Source organism: Chrysochloris asiatica, unplaced genomic scaffold, assembly GCF_000296735.1.
Source record: "Chrysochloris asiatica unplaced genomic scaffold, ChrAsi1.0 scaffold00089, whole genome shotgun sequence".
Taxonomy (NCBI): domain Eukaryota; kingdom Metazoa; phylum Chordata; class Mammalia; order Afrosoricida; family Chrysochloridae; genus Chrysochloris; species Chrysochloris asiatica.
Window position 1 is genome coordinate 4,879,488 of NW_006408607.1, and position 20,076 is coordinate 4,899,563.

Sequence of the window (20,076 nt, forward strand, 5' to 3'; positions counted from 1 at the left end):
GGTATTCTGTGTTGTTGTTGGCGGAGCTCTCTGCTATACGTCCACCCGATCCGCCATCTTGTTTGTTCTCCCTGGATAAGCTCTTAATCTGCGGGAGTTTCATTTTCCTTTGAAAACAGACACATATGACTGTCACTTCGATAAAAGATTCCTGAACTAACCAATAGCAGGAAAATATTATTATGAATCGTAGTAATTATTCAGTGTTGCTTTATCAAATAGAATTATCAGTAATAGTTATTGTTAGTAACATACATACTTATCTCAATAGTGATGAGGTGTTCGACTGCTACAAATGCATGACGATACAAATAGTGTGGAAGGAAAAGAGAATTTCCTCTAAAAGATGAAGAAGCAGGAGCTCTTTGTGGAAAAGATCACCAGTTCCCCACAAACGCACCTCCTTCTTTCCCTGCCACGGGCTCCCAGACTCGTCTTCCTTTGTTAGCTGGTCTCTGATGGACTTTGTCCTACTGAGTAAGAGCTGCTTTCTATTGGAACTAATCAGAGACACAATAGTGATGAGGCCATTCCAGCCGCTACATAATTGCTTCCTCGTTACCACCCAGCACTGGCAAAGGATAGTTGGAACAATGGGAGCTGATGGTGGAACTCTGGAAGCCATCATTTGAAACCAGGCTGCTACTTAAGCCACCCTTGAGAAAATCAAGCCAGGCACAGGCTCCACTTCAGTTTAGCAGATCCAGTGAGGGCAGGTGTACACAGACGCCAGATCTCCCTATGGACTCTGGGTATTGGCACACCAATCAAGACGCATTCCAAACTGCACAGTGAGCCATGGTGGGTTACAAGCCAGCCTTGCTAACAGCCATGGGCTTGCTGGCCAGTGTGGAATCCACCAGAGTCAGGGGCTCTCGCCAGAAATTCCTACCCCATGTGCTTAGAGAACCTTTCTTTTGCAACCCTAGACACGTTATAGTTTCTATTCTTACTATTCCATGCACTATGGTCAAAGACTTGAATGGGCCTCAAGACAGTTCTTTGGAAAGATAGCCCAGAGTGGAGCCCTGTTTATCTGTTTCCACAGGCCTGATCCTTTCAGTGCACTTGGGAGAAGTCTATTCTCACAGGGCAATTGTTTTATCACAGTGGAGAAGATCTTGGGCTCTGCTGCCCAATGACCCACCTTTGAATCTGGCTCTATCACTTTCTAGCTGTGCCAATGCCTGAGTGAGCCTTGCTGCACCTAGCTCAGACTAGCAGACCCACCCATCGGACCAAAGACTTACGATAAATAACACATAGCTGTTGCTTTAAGTTACAAGGATATTTTGGGGGGGTGGGAGTAAGGGGACAGGAGAAGGCGCTGTTACGTAATAATAGCTAACTGATGCAGCTGATTAGTCCAATTGGATAAAAACAGATAATTAGAGCACTAGACCAGTCTATGAAGTCCTGGTGTGGCACTGTAGAATAAGCCCTGGATAGCAAGATTGGTTTGAACTGCAAGTCAGAGGTTCAAATCCACCAACCACTCCTCAGAAACCCTATACAGGGTCGCTATGAGTTGGAACAGATTAGATGGCACTAAACAGTAACAGGCTAATATATGGAATTGAGACTTTAAATGGAAGACAGCTGGAAGTCACAGGGGATTTTTGAGCAGGATAGGAAACAGGGCTCTAGAAGCTTCATCCTCTAGAAAAAGTGTAAATACAGACTGAAGCAAGGAGCGCTTGGGAGGTGAGCAAGCCAGAGGAGAGCCCTGTCAGCCAGGTAACGAGGATCTGATGTTTGTGGGAACAAATATTTTGAGAGTGTTTGGATAGAGAGAGTTGAAAACATGCCTCTGAACAAAAGAACATGGAGAAGAAATGTACAAGTTTACAAGATAATAAACCAGTTTCCAAGATAGTAAGCAATGTGTTTCCAAGATCATTCACTCTGTATGGTTGATGGCTGGAGAATTTAAATTCATATCACATGAAGAGCACACAGGGATGCTTGAATATTCTCATGTCTTGGCAGCTGGCTTCCTCTAGAATGAATCACCCAAGAGAGAAAAGCAAGATCTGCTATGGTCTAGCTTGGAAAGACAAATGCCATTGTTGACGTCTTATCTATTAAAGAGCTCTGGTAGCATAGTGGTTTCGAGTTGGGCTGCGAACCTCAAGGTCAGCAGTTCAAAACTACCAGCCACTCTGTGGGAGAAAGATGAAGCTTTCTGCTCCTGTAAAGATTTACAGCCTCAGAAATCCTATGCAGGGTCACTATGAGTTGGAACTGACTCCATGGTGAATCACCATGACCATGTCATATCCATTAGTCACACCGACTAAGCATGGTGCATTGCGGGAAAGAAATATCCAAGGGAAAGAATACCAGGAGATGAAGATCACTGGGCACCATCTTGGAAGTTGGAAGGGTGGAGTAGAAGACAAGCAAAACTTAGAAAGACATGAAGGGTGTTTTTGTTGGAGAAATAAGGCAACCACATGAGAGGAATCGGACTCTCACACCTTTGACTTATCTGGAACATTAGATGGTTTTTTGGTCCTCTTCAAACACTCTGCCCTGAGAAGCTGTTTTCTTGGCAGTAGAGAAGCTCTGAGTCACTCTCAGCCCTCACCATGTGCCTGCCAATGTGCTCAGCTTTCACTGAAATTGGCCCCATCATGTCGCCCCTTGACAGGTGAGGACCCCGAGGCTCAAGCCCATGTTGTCGCAGTCAGTGAGACATGGGGCTGATATCTGGTCCAAGCTGTTGGACTCATGAGTCTCATGCCAAGACTGTAAGGACATGTATTCTTCTTCTGGAACCTCAAAGCCAGCCATACTCAGGCAAGCAAGAAGAGGCAATGTATGGTGACCCAACGATGCCACAGAAGCTGCAGGAAGGGGAGAAAACATGTGCTAGGCATGTGCTAGGCAAAAAAAGGTGAGACGGAGGTGTGCTTACCACTCGTGGGGTTCGCTGGGCTCTGGGTGGGCTGCTCCATGAACTTCAGCAGTGGGGCTCTTGATCCCTGGATGGTGGGAAGAGTGGGCTCACTGAACAGTATGGTGTCCTTGCCTCCTGTCACAGAAAAGGGGGTGGGCGATGGACAGAATATGTCATCTGTGGAGTTGTGCCTGCATTTACTTGCACACAATACACTTGGGTGGTTTGGGTCAACTCTGAACTTCTCCATGTGGGAGTAAAGCTGTGGAAGGAAACTGGCTAACAGACCCTCTGTGTACCATGTGGACAGAGCAATGAGAGTCCAGAGATGTCTGTCTGTCTGTCTATGACCAAAGACCTTGGCTCACTTCTGCGAGTCTTGTTGGGACTTGGGTGCCCTCAGATATCACCATTAAAGGGAAGCCTGCTGTGTTGATAGAAAATGAAGTGGCTTCTATCTGGTGGAGGCAATAATACCAAAAGCAGACTGTGTAGGAGTACGGGTTTGGAACCATACTAGGGTGTTTATGCTCTAGATGCCATCACTTGCAAGCTGGGTGACCTTGGGCAAGTCACTAAACCTCTCTGAGACTCCCGATTCCTTATTTGTAAAATAAGGAAGAAAAATGACATGCACCTAAGAGGCCGTTGTAAAGATGAAATGGATGGATTCGTGTAAGATATCATAAATATCATCCACTGAAACCATTACTTCAGAGTGTGAATATAGGGCCATAGATGATCAAGCTGATTGAATTCAACTTGATCATGTAGACTGAATGATAAAGCAGCAGAATTGGGTGTTCTAAATTATCACGGTGAAACCATCACTTAGAACATGGTACTATACTGTTAGTATAAATAGAATGTAACTGTATCACTGAACTCTGTTTTCTAGTATATCAAATTTTTTTGACTTCATCGTTCACTGTGCTGTTGTTATGAAGAGGTGTGTAACAGAAATGTAGCTAGTGAAAGGAAGATAAACCTGGATGTTACTATAATTTAGTTTACGACTATTTAAAGAATTCAAATTTTATCTGCTTCTCTCCTAATTTGGCAAGCAGAGTGCTAACATGAAGAACTTTTCTCTGCACTATCTGCAAACAGGGTAACTACAATAAAAATCACTTTCAATTCTTGGAGGTAAATTCTTGAATGTATATCCAGGTTTATGACAGTAATTGTGTTTACATTTTATGGTGCCTAGTATTGATAAAATGTTATTTCCTATATTAAACAGATGAATCCATAGACAAAAAAAAAAAGAATCTCTAGTGGACAATAAAATGCTTGTAAGGTCAATGGAAGAAGGAAAGGAAAATGAATGAAACTCTATTTGAGGCCGTGACAAGTTATGGGGGTGAAGGGGGTAGAAGTGTAGCATAGAATCATGCAGACAATGAGCACTGACAGACTGACAGACGGACATAAAACACCAGGACACAGAGTGAAGCTGCCTCAGCTGGTCAAGAGAGTCAAATAGGGAGGCTCTGATGCCAATCTTTAGTCCACAGGCTTCAAGGGAATCTCTCAGTGGGGTCCACCTGCCAACAATGAAAGGCTCGCTCTAAGTTGTATGAAGCCACATGAGTAAATGTCTCTGTAGGACTCTGCTTGTTGCTCGCTGCCAGCAAGTCAGCAGAGACTCAGGGCGACCCCGTATATAAAGGAACAAAACACTGCCCATTCCTACAAATCAGACTCTCGTGATCCACAAGATGTCTACTGGCTGGATTTAGAAGTAAATCACTAGGCCTTTCTTCTTAGTCTGTTCTAGTCTGTAAACTCCACTGAAACTTATTCAGCATCATAGCAACATACAAGCTTCCACTGACAAACAGATGGTGGCTATGCCTAAGGAACATTGTTGTTGTTAAGTGCTGTAGAGTTGATTCTGACCTACAGCGACCCTGTATAGGGTTTTGAGGAGCAACTGAGGAGCCTGAACCACCAATCTTGCAGTTCAAATGGCTTTGCAGCCTGGTGCATGAACCCACAGTGCTACATAAGGAACATTGGAAGGAAAAATTCCACCACTGAGGTCTGATTGTTGTTGTTATGGGCCATCAAGTCAATTCCAGATCAAAGCAACATGCTCTAGGGTTTCCAAGGCTGCAAATCTTCATGGGAGCAAACAGATTCATATTCCTTCCATGGAGAGGCTGGTGGATTCAAACTGCTGACCTTGTGGTTAGCAGCCCAATACACAACCAACTATGCCCTCAGGGACCCTGGTTCTGATTGTTGTTGCTATTGTTAAGTGCCATTGTAGAGTTGGTCTGACTCACAGTGACCCTATATAAGGTTTCCTAGGAGCAGTCAGTGAGTTTGAACCGCCAACTGGCAGTTTATAGTCCAGTGCTCATGCTACAATGCCACACCAGGACTCCAGGTTCTGATCTGTTGTTGTTGTTGTTGTTAAGTGCCGTGGAGTTGATTCCAATTCATAGCTACCCAAAACCAAAAAGGAAGAACACACTCAGCAATTCTCAAGCTGGGGAAACTGAAGAAAAAAATTAAGCCTTGACTTTTGTTATTGAAAGATTCTCTGGGCAAATTATTGAATGATACATTAAGCATCAAGAGAAGATGGAAGGAATACACAGAGTCACTGTACCAAAAGGAAATGGTTAATGTTCAACCACTTCAAGAGGTAGCAGATGATCACGAGCCAATGACACTGAAGGAGGAAGTCCATGGTGCACTGAATAAATTGGCAACGAACAAGGAACTAGGAATTGATGGAATAAAAATTGAAATCTTTCAAGAAAGTGAGGTGGCACAGGAGGCACTCACTCATCTCTGCCAAGAAATTTGGACGACATCTGGCTGAATGATTGGAAGAGATCCATATATGCACCCATTCCAAAGAGAGGTGACCCAATGGAATGTGGAAATCATTGGACAATCTCTGAAATCCCATGAGAGTAAAGTTTTACTAAAGGTAATACAGGAATGGCTGCAAGCATACATTGACAGAGAACTTCCAGAGGTTCAAACCAGATTCAGAAGAGGCCATGGAACAAGGGATATTGCTGATGTCTGATGGATCTCGGCTGAAAGCAGAGAATATCAGAAAGAGGTTTACCTGTGCTTTATTGACTAGACAAAGGCGTTCGAGTGTGTGGATCATGACAAGCTATGGACAACATTGTGAAGTATGAGTATTCCAGAACACTTAATTGTGCTCATGAGGAATCTGTATGTGGACCAAGAGGCAGTTGTTCGAACAGAACATAGGAACACTGAATGGTTTAAAATTAAGAAAGGTGTACAACAAGGTTGTATTCTTTCACCATACTTATTAAACCTGTATGCTGAGCAAATAATCTGAGAAGCTGGGTTCTATGAAGAAAAATGTGGCATCAGGATTGGAAGAAGACTCATTAACAACCTGTGATATGCAGATGATCCAACCTTGCTTGCCTAAAGTGAAGAGGACTTAAAACATTTACTGATGAATATCAAAGAGCACAGCCTTTGGTATGGATTACATCTCAATGTAAAGAAAACAAAAATCCTCACCACTGGACCAATAAACAACATTCTTATCAATGGAGAAAGGATTGAAGTTGTCAAGGACTTTGTGCTTCTTGGATCAACTATCAACACTTATAGAAGCAGTAGTCAAGAAATCAAACTATGTATTGCATTAGGCAGATCTGTGCACAAGACCTTTTTAAAGTGTTGAAGAGCAAAGATGTCAGCTTGAGGACTAAGGTGCGCTTGACCCAAGCCATGGTATTTTCAATAACCTCATATGCATGCAAAAGCTGGACAGTAAATAAGGAAGACCATAGAAGAATTGATGTTTTTGAGTTATGGTGTTGGAAGAGAATACTGAAAGTGTCATGGGCTGCCAAAAGAACCAACAGATCTGTGTTGGAAGAATGCTCCTTGGAGGCCAAGATGGCCAAACTTCGTCTCTCATACTTCAGACATACTGTCAGAAGGGACCAGTCGCTGGAGAACGATATCATGTTTGGTAAGGTGGAGGGTCAGAGAAAAAGATGAAGACACCCAACTAGATGGATTGGCCAGGTTGCAGCATTGATGGACTCAAGCGTGGCAACAATGTTGAAGTTAGCCCAGAATTGGGCAGTGTTTCATTCTGCTGTACATACGGTCGCTATAAGTTGGTAGTGACTTGGTGGCACCTAACAAAAATAACATAGGGTTTCCAAGGAGTAGCTGGTGAGCTCGAACCACCAACCTTGTGATTCAAACCAACCTTACTGTTGTTGTTAAGTGCCACAGAGTCAGTTCCAATTCATTGCAACCCTGCTCCAAAGAGCAGGTGGTGAGTTTGAACTACTGACCTTGTGGTTCAAGCGGACTTTACGGTCAAGTGCTTATCCTATAGTGCCACTCCAAGCTCTAAAATTCTACGTTCAGCAGAGCACAAGATGGTATGTTTAGAAATGTTCCTTTCCTTGAAGAACCAGGTGAACCACAGACATAAGTCAGTCATTGTATGTCTTTTTATTTATTTATAGTACTATCTTCCCATTGTTGTTGCTGTTAAATGCCATCTAGCAACTCTGTATGTATAGGGTTTCTGAGGAGCAACTGGTGAGCTTGAACCAACAACCTTGCAGCTCAAACCGACCTTTTAGTCCAGTGCATTAACCCACAGCGCCACACCAGGATTGCACTAGGCCATGCCTTATTAACTCCATTAGACCTTTCCATTAGACCATGCCTTATTAACTTTCATTTCCAAGACTGTAGTAGAAAGCTTGGCACATGGTAGGTGCACAGTAAAAAACTGATGGATGTCTTAGTAAATGAGTAGAGCATCCTTGGGAATCTGACATCTTGGTGGGCGAGGCGCTTGCTGGTGTCCCAGGCAGATGGAATGCGGTAGTAACAAACATCAGTGCTGTGGTTAGGTGCCGTGGGGTTGGTTTTCGATTCACAGTGGCCCCATGTGAGAGAGTAGAACTGCCCTATTGTGTTTCCTAGACTGCAGTCTTTATGAAAGCACATCACCAAGCCTTTCTCCCATGGAATTGCTGAGTACCTTCAAATCACCAACCTAAAGGTTAGCAGCTGAATACTTAACCGTTGCGCTGCCAGGGCTCCATATAAACAGGCCTTGTTCCCTGGCTTCTCTGTTACCTGAGGGAGAGCCCTCCTGACCTTCTGTCCCAACACAGTGACTGCTGTTTCATGTTGGAAAATTCCAGGAATCTTCAAGGCCAGTCTGGGGAGATTTTCCAAAGGGAACCGCTGACCTCCAGCACAGGATGTTGCTCAGAGACTTAGAGAATGAAGCCAACACAATCAGGTCTGCCTTTGAGCTGTACAATCGGGAGACAGGCACATTGATGAATTAGTGGTAATCCAGGTTTTGGTCATCTGTGATTCCATAGCAGATGCCTCTCCCTCAAGACAGGACAGGCCTGTGTTTCTTGGCCTTTCTTTCTCTAGCAGACGTGCGGGTGGCTCTCCAGCCCTCAGGGAATGTGGTAAGAAGACACTCTGTCCCTCAGGTGTCCCTACCAGTGAATTCCCTTTGTCTCAGTGGCTAGAGAATCCAAATTACAGTCAGAGTTGAAAGCTGGATGCAGTTGAGTGGCCCAAGGCATCCTGAGGAAGATCCTTGGCCCTTTGGGTCAGAAGGAAGTCTTTAAGGCAGAAAGTCTCTTTGGTTCTATCCAACCACTCAGCCATCAACTGTCCCACATGGTAACACTGGTTCTGACAACATTAAACCTCTCAAGAAAATCCAAGTAATGAGCAGGTTGAGGAAACAAAAGCCACCACTTTGCCCATTACTTCCATCAACTCCTACTTTAGGAGATGATTTCTTGATCTTAAGATAAAATGCCAAGATTTTAAAATAATTCTAAGAGTTCCCTTAGAAGAATCCTAGTTTTGTGAACAGTATCCAAGTTCAGATTCCATCTAGGTTGGTCAAACCAAGCTCTAATTTGATGATCTGCTGTCTCATGGTTCCATCTTGGTTCTTGGAAGGACTTGTTGTGATGTGCCGTGGAGTCGGTTCCGACTCATAGAGACCCTGTGTAGGGTTTCCAAGGCTGTAAATCATTACGGGAACAGAAAGCTCCATCTTTCTTCTGTGGAGCGGCTGGCAGTTTTGAACTGCTGACCTCGAGGTTAGCAGCCTGACTGTTAACCACTATGCTACCAGAGCTCCTATAGGAGGACAGAAGGATGGGAATTAGGGACAAGAGTGATGCACAAGCTAGAGTCAAATGACAACAAATGGAGGTCAAACAAAGCCATTACAGTCAGCTAGCATTTCTCGCAGCTCTCCTGATTCCTACTGCAGAAAGCCCTTCCCAGCTCCTTCTCCACCTCAGGTTGATATCTGGGAAGATGAAAAGATCAAATCCCCAGGTTCTGCTCTTGCCAGATACCTTGTGGCCTTCCGTGTCCCTTTTGAGTGCTTTAACGTATTTAGAAAACATCCCTCTCCCTACAGTGGCTGGCAAAGAGCTGGAGGCAAGGGACTGACAGAGTGGGTGGTCATTCTCTCCTGGTTTCTTCTCTGCAACTCTACACCTGTTCTGCCTGTTCTGTTTTGCTATCAAGATGATTTCTCTATGTAGGCTCTGACATTTATTAAATTTGTTTAACTTCTGTCTACGTCCCAGCAAGATGGCATTGTTGCCCCAATTCTTGAAACCAACATCAAGATCTATCTACTGTTGACAAAGACAGTGAGGAGGGTGGAAGGGAAAGTCAGAGAAACATCATAGCAAGTTCAGAATCCAGCAGTCATTCTGCCTTACAGTAAAGAGGTGGTTTGCTGAGAAGCCAGTGTGGATGATTCTGAATCTGTGCCTGACATCAGTAAGGATGAACTTTGAGATTGATTGACAATGCCTGCCACTGGCATGGGCAAAGGGTCTTACCCAATGGCTAACATTTGATTCTCATTTTCTTATACACTAAGGTCTTTATCACTCATTTATTTCTGTTATGTGCCATTCGGCAGTTCCTCACACTGCTTCATGTGTATCTATCTTACTTCCCTGTTTGGACTGTAGATTCCTAGAGTGGGTGAGAGGTCATATCTAGAATGGCCCTGAATTCACAAAATCTATGTTAAAAAAAATTGTTGTTGTTGGGTGCTGTCAAGTCGGTTCTGACTCATTTATCCAGAAATGGCAGGCAGCAATTGGCAGCTGCAGGCCTTGGTACATAACAAGATATTCAACTTGTTTCTTGTAATGTCATGGCTTTTGTCTGCTTCTTGGGAGCGCTTCCAGCATCACTAGTGACACCTTGGTGTGGGTCTCCTGGTACCCAACATAAATACTCAAGAACCGTGAGTGGTCACGTTTTATTTTGATATGCAATTTACCAGAGAGACCAACTGCTCACATAGCATTTTAAGTGGATGCCCGCAGCACTTGAGCTCATCACTACAGCAAAAGGGAAAAAATCCACATGGATGTAGATGCATGCAGTCTCAACCTGTGTTGTTCAAGGATCAATGGTATATATGTATATAGAGAGAGCTATAGGATAAGCACCCAACTTTGAACCACAAGATCAACAGTTCAAGCCCACCAAATGCACCTCAAAAATCCTATACAGGGTAGCTATGAGTCAGACCTGACTCTACAGTGCTTAACAACAACAATAGTATACCAAGACCCAAACCCATCAATGTGAGTTGATTAGGACTCAAAGCAACCCACTGTGTTAGAAAGTAGCACTATACTCCACAGGTAATCTTTATAGAATCAGTTTGCCATGCCTTTCTTCTGCAGCACTGCTGGGTGGGCCTGATTTGTAGTGTTGGTGGTGGTGCTAGGTGGTGTCGAGTTGGCTCTTAGTCACAGCGACCCTACACACCACAGAACGAAATGCTGCCCAGGTCCTGTGATCTCCTCACCATTGTTGTTATGCTTGATCTGTAATAGATGAGAGAACCATCCAGGGATCTGATTTGGCTCCCACAAGGGAATGGGTGAGGAGGAAGAAGAAATGAACATTCTTCTTGCTGCTCTGTTCAGTCGGTTACGTGGAGACGCGTGAAACAATGAGCAGGCAGAATAAGGCTGGCCTTCTTCTTGCTTACTTCCATCACATGGAAATGTTCACAGCATATTGCTTCATCCTGACATCCTTCAGCACCACTACACAAACAGTGTGAGGTCTGGGGAGTTTCCACTTTTTGTCCTGTCTTGCTACTTTGGAGCTATGTGGAAGCTAGAGATTAGAACAAACATGGCCCCAGCAAAAAATTCAATCACTTCCCTCAACGCTCATTTTATCACTTAATATTTGCTTTGTACTAATTGAATTCTCTATTTCACTGGGCTGTTCTCCTCAGAAAAGTTCAAGGATACAGAGAAAATGGGTTTCTATTTATTTACATGCAGGGATGATATTCATGCGTCACTGAAATTAGCCACACAAACATATATTTCAAATAGAACATACTCCCAAATCCCACTGAAACATTGTAGCTCAGGCCTTCAGGCAGCAAAAGGAAGGAAAGACATCATCATTAATTGCAAATTGCCATTTGCCGGCTCAGGAAGACCAAACAACAGCAATGTTAGCATTCACACACTGACTCAATCAACATATGTGTTTTTATATGGTGGTGGTGGTGGTTATGTCCCGTGGAGTCGGTTCCTACTCACAGAGACCTTGTACAGGGTTTCCGAGGCTGTAAATTTTTACGGGAGCAGAAAGCCTCATCTTTCTCCCATGGAACAGATGGTAGTTTCAAACTGCTGACCTTGCAGTTCACAGCCCAATTCATGACCACTACACTACCAGAGGAAACATTGAGACGTTTCACTAAGTCATTGTGTTGTTGTTGTTAGGAAGTGCCATCCAGTCGGTTCCAACTCATAGCAACCCTGCATAGGGTTTCAAGGAGTGGCTGGTGAATTTGAACTACTGACCTTGTGGTTCAAACCAACCTCGGGGGCTGGCATTTTATCCCACAATGCCGTCTTAGAAAAAAGAAACAAACAAAACACTCCAGCAAAAAAACCCACAGAAATAGCCATCAGACTGTACCAATGAATGAGAAGTTGGCTCGTGTTGAAATTCAATGACATAACAAAATAGGCTTTCAAATAAAGATAAAATGTTAATGGCATCTTAAGAGTCTCGTGTAAAACGGATCATTCAAATCCCCAAAATGGTACTTGCCATTAATTAGTTCAGTTGGGTCCTCTGACACCAAGTTCAAGGAATCTTCTGCTAAAAATTCCAATTTGTGAAATGCACTTCCAGCCATCCTAAGGTGGCTATTCAGACTGACATGAAGAGGGCTTGATGCCCACCTCCCTGCAGCAATTTGCATTTATCATACATTACAGCGAAGCCAGAGCTCTGATTCAAGGGTAGAGGAGACTGGTTTGTACAGAAAGGTTAAGTAACTAAAAATATATGTACAACGTTGTTCCCAGGGAAAGAGGAGGTGGTGGAAAATGATAAATATAAGTTTCTGAAAAGTGTATAGACAAAGGAGAAGAGCTGGCAGTGGTCTCCCAAAGGGGGCATTTTACCAAGACAAATATAGCTAATTAAAGCGGAACATCAAACTTGCCCCTCACCATGTTTGACTGAAGATCTCCCCAGGAAAATTTGATTTTTAACAATGGAAAGAGAAGCAGATAAGCAGCTTTTGTGCCATGGGGAGGGAGTTGAGTTTGAAAAATTGTTGTTTCTCCCATTCATTTTTAGTACTGGTGGTTAAAATGAACACATCTTTGTAAGTTTTCATATTCATTTTTTGGGACTGGTGATTAAATTGAGCAAATCTTTAGAACAGGAGGAAGGAAGGGATGAAACAATTCATTATGTTCACAAAAGTTATATATAAAAAAATGTTAAACAGATGCATACAATGAGCATTTCCGAACTGAGGTGAACGGAACCTCACAGTTACACAGACAAGAACTTGAGTCCTGATGGAGTTTTTAATTCCTCCTCTCAAAAGACGGTTGCAAGCACTTGTCGATTTCTCAGCTACGGTATGTTCACATAAAAGGGCATTGAAAACGAGCGCTCTTCTGTTCAAAGTACGTGAGAGCAGCTTTTCTTTAAGAAAGGAAAACAATGTATGTGAAGTTCTGCTTACCTGGAAGGCTCCACAAACCAGAAACTTCCAGAGTTCTTAGTTTTTTCTCCAGTTCAGCCACACGATTCCCTAGGATCCTGGGAAAGGAAGATAAACAACAAGAGATAGATGAATCAGTGCCCTGTCAGCTCTCAAGGAGCCCTGGTGGTGCCATGAGTTAAGCATCAAGCTGCTAACCGTGAGGTTGGTGGTTCAAACCCCCTTACCCACTCCACAGGAGAAAGATGAGGTCAAATGCGCCAAGATTAATAACCTCGGTAAATCTGCCCTATAAGGTCGCAATGAGTCAGAATCGACCGGGAGGCAATGGGTTTAGTGCAAGTTTTGTCACCTCTCGGGGATATAAGGAGGCTGCCTGAGAAACTCAAGGGGATCCTGTTGTTGGGTGCTGTGCAGTTGATCCCGACTCACAATGACCCCAGGTGAGAGGAGAACTGTCTCAATGGGTTTTTTGTTTTTTCTGCAATCTTTATGGTTAGAATTCTTGAATGTGCAATGGCAAAAGGTTCAGTGGCTGACTACAAGGCTGTCAATTAGAATCTACCAGCCACTCTGTAGGATCAAAGACCTGGTGGTCTGCTCCAGGGAAGCATTCAACCCAGGCAGTCCTCAGGGGGCAGATCTACTCTGTCTTATAGGGTCATTACAAGTCCAAATCACTCAACGGCACACAACAACAGAGCAGACTGAACGGCTTCTCCCATCTAGAACTGATGACTTAACCATTGTGCCACCAGAGCTCTTTCACTAGTACACCAACAGGAGGAAAATGTCTGGGGATTTAAGACAAATGCTAAAATTGTGTACATGTGTAAATAATATGTACTCTATTGAAAGTAGTGTAGTGGTTACAAATCGGGCTGTGAACTGCAAGGTCAGCAGTTCGAAACTAACAGCTGTTCTGCGGGAGAAAGATGAGGCTTTCTGCTCCCGTAAAGATTTACAGCCTCAGAAACCCTGTACAGGGTCACTATGAGTCGGAAGTGACTCCATGGCACATAACAACAGCTATTGAAAGTATATATAAAAATACAAAGTAAAGTGGTGACAACTTTTTTCAACTGTTGCCATTCAGGTGAGTATTCCCTCTCTGTAAAGCAGTCCCCCTGGGTAGCTAACCAGTTATTCCATGCCCAGAATATCAGATGGAATTTCTCTTTGGGAACTGCTCATTGTTCAAGATGGTAGTTAATTCTGAATAGCCTTTGAAGTAACACACCTTGATTCTTTGAGGGTGGATCAGAGTTTTTTAAATATAGAGTTGGAAATAAAAATAAGGTGGCAGAATATGCTTGTTAATATTGCTCTGGGTCATTAAAACAGTAAGATCTAGCTTATTAAATCCAACCTATGTTTTGCTGCTGTCCATCTACTGACATCCAGCACAATGCTTAAGAGGCCTAGTGTGGCACTGTGGGTTAATGTGCTGGACTGCAAAGTTGTTTGAACCACAAAATCAGTGGATCAAGCTCACCAGCCGTTCCTTGGAAACGCTATCCAGGGTCGCTATGGGTTGGAACCAACTCAACAGCATTTAACAACAACAACAACAGAGCACAATGCCTGGTATGTCACAGACAGTCAATAAATATGGGTGATTAAATAAACACTTCTCTTTTTTTTCGTGACCTATAATTATCTATGGAGAGAATAAAAAAATTAAAGAGAGTTTTCAGTAATTGCAGAATCATTAGCATAATTATATTACTTTCCAAGGTGACCATTTGGAAGGGCACTACCCACTGTGATATATATGTTCTGAAATGTGTGGTAGAAAAGATCATACTGTTTGCTTGGAAGCCAAACTTGGTCTAAATACATAAATTGACATCAACGCAGGCACAAACTTCCCTCCTTTCACACTACACAAAATTTAACATAGTTGGGAAATGATTTGATAGTCATCTCTAACTTCAGTCACTTTCCATTAGTCTGGAAATGGGGGGGGGGGGGTTCCTTGGCACTGGTGTGCTAAAATGATGTGAAATCACCTTAATAGCAAAGTTTTGATTCCTTTCAGTGGGAGGAATCAGAACACCAGAATTGTTCTCCTACCTCTCTTTATGTTCCAGAGATAGCTGGGGACATGAATATGTATAAATTGCACATATATATCTGGCTTCGGATTCATTCTCATTTTACCTGAATTGACTTGCAGTCTCTTAATTGATATTCCCTTTGGGTTCACAGAAAATGCTTTGACATTACTGTCTTCATTTAAGTACTTTGAGCTTTTCTTCTCAGCCTTTCCTTATGTTTGAAATTCTGCATAGTCTTTATCAATTACTTTTAATTTTCACTCTGTTTGTTGGGTCTATTCTGCTTTAATGTCCCTGGCCCTTCAATAAACACCATTTTTCCATGTTTTGCTCAGACCTTCTGATCTAAGCTCCCTTTTCAGCAGCAGAGAGATTTGAGATGTGATCACAGCATTTCAGTTGATGGCTTTTTCTTTCCTTTTTTTTTTTTTTTTATTGCTACATGTACAATTCGGTTGCACAGATTACATTCTTCAGATTGTGCAACCACTTACCCTTCTTTTCTAAGTTGTTCCCCATCCCATTAACGTAAGTTCACTGTCACCTAAGGTGCCTATCTAATTCTTCTCAGTTGTTGTCAGTTTGACCCCGTGTTTTTGTTGTTGTTAAGTGCCATCCAGTCAGTTCCAACTCATAGTGACCCTGAATAGGGTTTCCAAGGACTGACTGGTGGATTTGAATTGTTGACCTTGTGGCTCAAACTGACCTTGTGGTCCAACACATTATCCTGCAACTAGAGAGCCCTGGTGTGGTGCTGTGGGCTAATGTGCCAGACTCGAAAGACATTTGAACTGCAAGGTCAGAGGTTCAAGCTCATGAGCTGCTCCTCCGAAACCCTATACAGGGTTGATATGGGTTGGAATCAGCTAGACAGCACTTAACAATAACATCCTATACAGACAGTTTTGAAATGAGCCAAATGCTCAAGACACATCTTTTTCACTAGTAAGCTAAAATACTGTTTGGTTTTAAGATGATTTCAGGGAATATTTCTGGTTGAAAGTTTAAAGATTATGTCGAGGCAATAGTTTCAGGGGTGTGCCCACCCTCCAGGTCTCCAGAGAGTCAAAAGTCCGTGAGGATTTGAAATTCTGTTCTGTTTTCCCCATTTTGATCAGGATTTTTCCCTGGAATCTTTTATCAAAACATTGAGTAACGTCAAAACAACAATGAGATACCATCTCACACCAGCAATAACAGCAAACATCAAAAAAGTAGGGGACAATAAATGGTGGCGAGGATGTGGAGAGACTGGGACACTCCTGCATTGCTGGTGGGATTGCAAAATGGTCCAATCTCTCTGAAAAGCAATACAGTGCTTCCTCAGAAGGTTGGAAATAGAAAACCTTATGATCCAGAAATTCCTCTCTTGGTAATTACTCACAAGAAATACGAGCCATAACATGAGTAGATATATGCACACCAATGTTCACAGCAGCACTATTTACAATAGCAAAAAGATGGAGACAGCCTAACTGTCCATCAGCTGAAGAATAGATAAACAAACTGTGGTACATACACACAATGGAATATTATGCTACCTTGAAGAATAACAAGGAAGCTGCAAGCCACTGCAAAACATGGATGAAGCTTGAGGACATTATATTGAAAGAAATTAGTTAGTCACAAAAGGAGAAATACTGCATAGGACCACTACTGTAAAAGACTAAGAAAAAGAACCCATATGAAAGCAGGGGTGGGGATTCTTTTTAGGTTACCGGGATGTAGGGGGTGAGGTGAAGGGGAGAGGGGAAGGTAGAGCACAGGGTAGGGAATAGACACAGGATAGTTTGGGTGCTAGGGAGGAGGGCAATACACAAGAAGGGGGAGGGTAATGGAAGAACAAAGTGGATGGGAAAACAATTAGGCACGTTTGCATGGGCTAAGTGGGACAGAGGTAAAGAATGATGTATGTACAACCTTGGAACAACAGTGCTCTGGGATACAGGGATTGAGACATGGTTGAATGGGGAAAAGAGGGGAAATAATGTTAAGATGCTTGGCTGTCTTTTGAAACTTAGTTTCCCTGGCATACCATTATAAAATAGACACTTGATGGGGAGAGACAGGAATAGCCAGAAATATCACCATAGAAAGCTTGTAAGTCCATCTTCTGCCTATAACTGATTGGAATACCTAAAATGGGGCTACAACGTGCCCAGTGAAGGAGGCTTCCTGCGGAGCATCTGCATTACATAAGAATATAGGTGGAATCCTGAACCACATCCAGAATCTTCTGAGGTGGAAATTTCCACCTCAGAAATTATCTGCAGATTATCTGTTCCATAAGAACACACAAACTTGCAGATAATACCCACTTGACCTGGCTTCAATGGCTGGATGATCAGCGCTCAACTAGAAGAAGAAAGAAGAGGAAGAAAAGAGTAATCTGACACAATTTGACGAACCTGACCTACATCTATGGATGCAGTAGCTCAAAAGAGGGAACAAATCTTTACAGTGAGGATCATTCCTACCCCCTCCATACACAAAGTAGACAGGGATGGTCAACTTGGACATTGGCTACCCAAAATGCTACAAAGGCAAGAAGTGACTGGCTTACAAGCTTTCAAGAGGGAGCCTAGATCCACAGAGAGCAGAGGAAGGTAAAATCTCCACTGAGTAGTATTCAATCTGTCTGGGCAGGGTAATGAAAGGAGATGGGGATAGGTTCCTTGTGGTACAATGGTGAATAATTGCTATCAGGACTGATTGTGAATGTTGCAAATGTAAAAGTAGAGATTTTGTAGCAAAAGGCAGGGAGTGATTGACTTTGCAGTCCAGGAGCGGAGGTCCCTGGGACTATCAAGGAAGAAGAGCAGAGTGCAAGACCCTACCCAGAGAAGCAGTGATGCCAGAGATGGAGGCAGAGATGACAACATGGAGAAATGGAGCCGCAGTGGACTCTAGACTCAGAGAGGAAGAGGGCTGTGTGCTGATGACTAGGGGGAAGGGCAGGGTATATACCCTTTGGTTGGTTGATGATGCATGGAGGGGATTGTAACCATTGCAATGAAACAATAATCAATAGGATGAATGTAAAGCTAATGTTCTCCCATGTAAATTATCACATAATTCACAATAAAACATTAAAAAAAAAAAAAAAAAGTTCAGTAACGGTAACCAGGCACCATCCAGTTTATCAGGTCTCAAAGCAAAGGAGACAGTTATTCATGTAGGCAACTAATCACACTTTCCACAGCCTTATTCCTGATGTTCCTTCTTCTATTGCTCTAGGTGACTGGCGGTGGCGGTGGCGGTGGAGGCGGTGGTGGCGGTGGAGGCGGTGGAGGCGGTGGCAGTGGAGGCAGTGGCGGTGGAGGTGGTGGTGGTGGTGGTGGTGGCAGCGGCGGCGTGCCACAGAGTTCATCTGAACTCACAGCAACAGTATACAGGGTTTCTGAGGCTGCAAATTTTTATGGGAGTAGAAAGTCTCATCTTTGTCCCATAGAGCAATTGGTAGATTCAATCCACTGACCTTGCAGTTAGCAACCCTGCTCGTAATCTGCTATGCTAATCAGGGTTCCTTCCAGCTGGCTAGAGACCAATGGTTGTACTTTGGATAGCTGCTTAAAAGCTTTTAAGACTCTCAGGCACTATAAACTAAGAGTTGTATACCTCTAAAAAGCTGTATCCCTGGGACGGGGATTGCTGGGTCATCTGTAGCTCTATTTTTAGTTTTTGGAGGAAACCAGCACACCACTTCCCCACATGGCGGTACCATTTTGTATTCTCATTGTAACGGACAAGATTTCCAAGTTCTCCCCATCCTTGCCAACATTTGTTTGTGTTTTTAAAATCTGAGCCATTCTAACAAAATGAAATGGCAACGCACTATGGTTTTGATGCACATTTCTATAATGCTGAGCAGCTTTTCAGGTGTTTGGTGGCCACTTGGAAGCCCTCTTTGGTGGAATGTCTCAAGTCTCTTGCCCGTTTTATAATTGGATTGTCTTTTTGTGGTTACGTTGTAGAAGTTTTACATATTTTTTGGTTATTAGATCCTTGTCAAATACATGGTTTCTGATGATAGCCTCCCAGTGTCAGCAGCTTGTCTTTTTTTTTTTGGTCAACCCCTTGGATGAGCAAAGAGTTTTTAAATTTTATTAGATCCAATTCCTTTACTTTGTCTTTTGCTGTTTGTGCTTTTTGTTAAGGGTAAGTCAAAAGGGATTGCAACAAAATCATGGAAACCTTTATTAAACAAGAGGTGAAGTTATTGCTTCTCAACATATTCTCCATCTAGGTCTATGCACGTCTGAAGGCAGTGTTTCCATCTCTGAAACCCTTCCCCAAAGAATTCTGTGTGCTTCAATTTGTACCACATCAAAATAGCAATCTTGGTACTCTTGGGAGATACAAATCATGCTTTTTAAATGTTCTTTGAATTGGGGGAACAGAAAGAAGTCTGAATCGATAAGATTAGAGTTTTAGGGTGGGTGGGGTAAGGTTTTCCAAAGAGACATTTGTAGGACAGCTCTTGCTATCCTAGAAGAATGAACAGGTTATATCACAGGTTATGATCCATTCCATAAAATCATCTTTCTGACAGAAAGAAAGATCAACTCTTTGAGCTAGCTGACTTCAAGCCAAAAGCTTGTCAAGGCCAAATTGTTCACTTCAAATTGAAAATCTCGAACCATGTGAAATCCCAACTCCAGTGGCGATTGAATCAATAGTAATTCTATGGTCTTCTAACACCAGTATCTGAGCTTCAGCCACAGTTTCTTTATTTGTAAAGGTTGATGAGCTTCTCTTTGTTGGCTTATCTTTGAGATCTTCATGACCTTCCTTAGAAGACTGAATCCATCTAAAAACAGTTGCTTTATGAGGCAGCACACCTGAAAACTTGTTGCTAAGCTTTAATGATTTGTGAAGATACCCACTTGAGTTTTGTTAAAAATGTGATGTCAGCCCTGACCTCTAAATCATTCCCCACCCCCAGCATCTTGTTTTTGAAAGCACCCTAATAAGACTAAGGAAGTGGTGTATTCCTGAGAGAACTTGTCTGCAGGCATCCACTGATCTCAGAGAAACCTTTAAACATG

The 20,076-nt window shown here is 42.9% G+C and overlaps 1 protein-coding gene across 1 annotated transcript in view; it reads right to left on the reverse strand.

The window, feature by feature from the left end:
• Window positions 1–20,076, reverse strand: part of CCDC149 (coiled-coil domain containing 149) — a 196,280-nt gene that overhangs the window by 16,059 nt on the left and 160,145 nt on the right. The window contains exons 10-11 of the mRNA XM_006866314.1: window positions 12,990–13,066; window positions 2,921–3,037 (exon numbers count right to left, since the gene is read on the reverse strand). Of these exons, the coding sequence (XP_006866376.1) occupies window positions 2,921–3,037; window positions 12,990–13,066 (194 nt within the window). The remainder of the gene's footprint in view (window positions 1–2,920; window positions 3,038–12,989; window positions 13,067–20,076) is intronic.